This window comes from Pterocles gutturalis, unplaced genomic scaffold, assembly GCF_000699245.1.
Source record: "Pterocles gutturalis isolate BGI_N339 unplaced genomic scaffold, ASM69924v1 scaffold17702, whole genome shotgun sequence".
Classification (NCBI taxonomy): Eukaryota; Metazoa; Chordata; class Aves; order Pterocliformes; family Pteroclidae; genus Pterocles; species Pterocles gutturalis.
This window is the reverse complement of record NW_010115849.1, coordinates 56,315-61,301: the sequence shown is the minus strand read 5'-3', so window position 1 is coordinate 61,301 and position 4,987 is coordinate 56,315. Positions and strand designations below refer to the sequence as shown.

The 4,987-nt window shown below is 36.0% G+C and overlaps 1 protein-coding gene across 1 annotated transcript in view; it reads right to left on the bottom strand.

Annotated features, from left to right (window-relative positions):
* Window positions 1–2,211: 2,211 nt before the first annotated feature.
* Window positions 2,212–4,987, bottom strand: part of ATE1 (arginyltransferase 1) — a gene marked incomplete at its 3' end in the record, with an annotated part of 58,363 nt that continues 55,587 nt past the window's right edge. Inside the window, exon 10 of the mRNA XM_010075338.1 lies at window positions 2,212–2,332. Within this exon, the coding sequence (XP_010073640.1) occupies window positions 2,212–2,332 (121 nt within the window). The remainder of the gene's footprint in view (window positions 2,333–4,987) is intronic.

The following is a 4,987-nucleotide window of genomic DNA, read 5'->3' as shown; positions in this document are numbered from 1 at the left end:
CAGCATGAGGTAACGTTTCAGACATTTTCTGACATTACTGACAATATTAAAAGATTACCATCTCCAGTGACTTTTATTGCCCCTGGCAGCAATGCAAGCTGTGCTATTTCTCCCAGTTGTTTACTGGACCTGGTTACTGCCCTCAGTTTCTACGTCGGAAGTCCCACCCCTGATAAATCATGACCCACTTAACTGACATAATTACAGGCAGAATTAGAGAAAGCTGATTCATGAGGAACAAAGCACACCATCATTCCTATTGCTCTTTTTTAAATTCACTATAACTTCATTAAACTTATATTACTGACTATTGTAGAGAGTAAAGAACTAAGAAGGAAGCTGATTTTACTGTTGAGAAATAGCTTCCTTAGAGCTAGCGACTATTTAAACCTCAAATGACTGTAAGCTCACAGCAGATCTAGTGAATTTCAACGTGTAGCTGTGTTTTAATTTCCTTAAACCACAGGACATAAGTCACAGTTCCAGTTGTGTCTGCAGTGCAATATTCTGTGCTGATAATGATGCAAAGTTTTATATCCTGCAGTTTCCAAAAGCGTTGTATCCCGCAGGAATTTCACAGAATCGAGAAGACGATTCCCCTTTGCTTGTACAGGGTTAACAACTTCAAAAGCAGTAGTTTAGTTGTCATTGTTGTGCTTAAATAAATGCAATTTTTTATTTCAGGATAAAAACAGTGTCTTGAACACCACTGGCCTCCAAAACCATCTTCCTTCTTCCTCTTACCTTTGTTAATGTTTTCAAATTTCCTCTCACCAACCCAACAGTGATTCTACTTGATCAAGACATGATGTGCTGCCCATTTAAACCTCTTACACATTGAGCTTTCCCCATGGTGAGAGATATTCTTTTCAAAGAGTGTCCAAGTACGTTCCACTGTCTACTTCCCACTGCATCACACGCTACCTGCACAATCCCTAGAGAACGTTCTCTGTTTGCACACAACACTTAACGTAATTCTGCTGCTAAAACATTTAAATCGGTATCTATATCTAGAAACATATTTGAACCTCATTTTTGTAGTAATTATATTATCTTAGTTTTCCAGGTGAGCAACCAAGTCACAGCATAAGCAGTAACGTGCACAGGATGAGTGAAAACAAGGAACTCAAGCAGCTTTTCCAGAAGTTCACAGTCCTCCTACAGTGGTCATCTCTCTTCAAAATCCTTTCATTCATCTACATCCTGCCCTTCTAACAGTCAACTGGCTAGTAAATGAAAATTTTTTTAAACTACAGCCATGAAAAACAAAAAAGAATCCAGCATCTGTTGAAGACTACTCAAAATCTGTATTTTGATGGCTAGAAACAGATCATGGGTTTACATACTCCTGGGCTCAATCACTGAAGCCTCTGAATAATACTACAACCTTTCTCAACTGCTATTTAGTGGGGAAAGAGAAAATTTCAAAGAGATGATATTCAGCAACTTGCAATTAATTAAAGTTAATCAGTTTTTTGCTTTCCACCCAAGCACCACACCAAGCGTTCTCTAACACAGCTCCCCCAGGGTCTGGAATCTACTCACAGAGTCAATACCTAAAGTGAGTACATGTATTTTTTTTCCATTTCATTGCACTAGTTTACAGAATCATTATGGTATTGCGTTCCGGTTAGTAATAGTTTTTTACCACTCTGTGCTAGCAAATCACTAAGTACCTTTTTTACAAAATGTAAAAACCTACATCCCATCTACTTCAAGATGTTTAAGGTGTTTCTGTTGTTCATTGTATTCTTTCATTCACTGACAGAGTGTTAAACTAAATCTGCCAGTTTGTTTCTTAACAAAGGCACTTGATGCCTTCAAGCTTCTGCAGCCCTTTCACTTTCCTGTATTGATTCTAATTTCCTTTCTTTATGCATTCATCCGACTGGAATGTAAGGGAGGAACAATTATTTGATCGGTTTTGTTCATGCACAGAATAACAAATACAATTATCTGAAAGGCAGCAGTATGTGCTAATTTTGAACTACATATAGCCTGTAAACCAGAACGTACTTAAAATCTGTATTTCTTATTTTATGTTAAAAGATTAAACTCTCTATTTGCTAATGCTCGCTGGAAGAGTTGTGAATTTTACACTTTTTATCCTTTATAGATAAGATTTCCATAATGCTTCAGCAGCAGATGATACCAATACATTATGAAAACACGACAGACAATTTACAGACCCGTCATTACTTGTAAACTTACCTGCTTTTGCGTCCTGGTTGAATCGACAGTATTTTGTGTGCTCGAGCAGGGGCAGACATTGCTCAACAGGTGTCCAGACATATGTCTCTGGGCACAACAAGTCAGAGGGCCTGTACTGGCCCTAGGAAGGAGAAAAGAGAAAAAAAAAGGAAAGAGATTAGTCATATCAGTTGCACAAGAACACTCTGGCTACAACCTTCCTGGTTTTCCTATGAACAAGGAACAGGTTTAATCTAATCTACACCAAATGAGTCAGAAACAGCTTCACTGAAATCGCAGGCTTACTCCTTTAGTAATTTCATCTCAGGAACACAGGCTTAACCTTGGCACTTGAAGAAAATGTAAAATTAACATAACATTTTTTACGGTATCCAAGATGAAGTACAAAAGTTTTGGCTCTGCTTACTGGAACTTTCTATCTAAGTTATCCTCTAGAGTTCTGCTGAGCTGGTGCTGACACTAAAAAACTCAGCACCTCCAAAAGCAGCTCGTCGCAAGTGTTGTTCATTCTGGCAAATAATGGAGACCAAAAAAAAAATCTAACAGAAAAAATCTATTTAACAGTAAGCAGGATGCTATTTATTGCATTAGTGATTGAGCATTTTGTTCATTGCTACTTAAATAGTAACATTTTTCTTTTTAATTTATGGAGTTTTTCCTGGAAAAGCTTACAGGTAATGATTAGTGAAATTCTACCATTCTTTGTTGATTTATTAAAAATATATTCTTTGCAGACATTCACAGAGACTAAACAGCCATAATTATTTTCCCTTTAGCTACAAAGAAAATCACCACCTCAGCAATAATAACCTCTCTAATCAGATCTTCTTTTGATTTAAAATAAGATTATTCATCAGCCTATAACTGAAGTCAAAAATCGATCTTTGAGTCCTTATTAATTTAATCCATACCCTCTCAACATTCAGAGCCATATGGTGGGAAGATCAAATTAATTTTTAAACTGAAAATTCACTTCACGTATCAGCTTGAAAAAACAGTCAGTAAATAGAATGAAAAAGTTTAAGGATCTCAGTTATACAGGTCTTGAGGCAACAGTTAAAAGACTGGGCACTGTAAGAAGTCACACTGCAGTTGATGCAATTAAGAGTTCTTCATACCAATCACTTTAAATAGGTAATGAAGATCATCATCTTGATATAAAGGTGCCTTTTTTTCCAACATCTACTATGAAAAAAGGCAAAGTCATCTTGAATGAAGGTGACCAACATTTGGGAAAGGACACAGATAATTACTCTGTTTACAGCCTGGTGATAAAGACATATTTCAAAAACTCGCATTCCCAAGCTCTGCTATTCTTCTTTTAGAGACACTCTTATGCAGCGACACCCATATCTTAACGATATTTACAGTAGAAGTCACTTTTTTCATTATGTATTCCCCACCAACTATAAATTGTTAAGAAATACAAAAATTTTCTCTGATACAAACAAAATCATAGATGTCCACACGAAAGAAAAAAACAACGAAGCTTCATGTTGAATCTTGTCAAATGCTTATTATATTTTTCCTAAATTAATCAGAACATCTTTGATCTTCTCATTTGAAAAACATTCGGGATTGACTTGTAACTACCGTTGTTGCTTTTTGTTTTGTTTTTAATTAAATGCAAATTTCTATAGTAAATTAAAACAATATTCCACCAATTCCATGGAGAAGCTGAAACCTCAAGACCTTAGAAAATCCTCTAAAGCCAGAGAATGGAAATGACATTATGAAATAAACTGCTTTGAAATGTTACACTGTCTAAAAAAAATAGTTGAAAGGTATGCAAGGGTAATGATTAAAGAACAATTTTAGTCACCATTACTCAGATTAAACAATTTAAAGACTTGGGGAAAAAAAGACATTTTCAGTCAGACTTTTTTAAAAAATTAGAATATAATTACTTGTTGATTTAAAGACATTTTCTCAACTGGCCAAGAAGGCAGAAATAGGCAAGTAACCATCTTTCAGATTTGTCACTTAAGCACAGAAAGTACCAGGTGGCAGGTTAGTCTTCCTAGTAGCATGGGTATGCTCACAGGTGTAAGCAAAGATTGCTCAGTCGCTTACAGTCTTCCTAAAAACTACTGCCCCTACATTTTGAAATAGACCACCTTTATGAATCCCACCTGTGAGGATCCTATCACTACACAGCCCTGTTCTAAATTTCCCCATTACTTCTATAATGTCATATTCTGCCATAAAATGGGATGTATAAAATTAACCTAATTGCAGCATTATTAGCTTGGTTATAACAAAAAAAGAGCCTCTTTAGTACCAAGTAAAACAGTAATGGGAAAATTTTATTACCCAATCCATCACTGTAGATTCAGTATTTATTTTAGGCATCAAAATACCCTATTTATGAGGGAAAAAGGCAAGAATAGTTCTGAGGCAACCTCCTTCAGACGTTTTCTTCCCCCAGAATTTGGAATCTTGTAAATAAACTTCCCTGAAGGTGTGTGAGGCTGAGCTGATGACACACAGGGAAGAAGCATCACTGACGACACAAAATGTAATCAGAGGTAAAAATTAAACAAGCCATTGATGCTCTTCAACATCCTAGCTCTTAAAAAGTATTTCCAAACATACTAGAAGATATTTCTCCCATAAAGGCATTTTATTTACTCTACTGGTTAAACCCACATCCCATGACTCATTCCGTGGAGGAAGTGGGAACATACAGAGGTGAGTTTCCCAATGAACAGCTTTGGTGCTGTCACTGTATTCATAGAATTAAAAAGGAATCTGTTAAATCAAGTGCAATAATTTC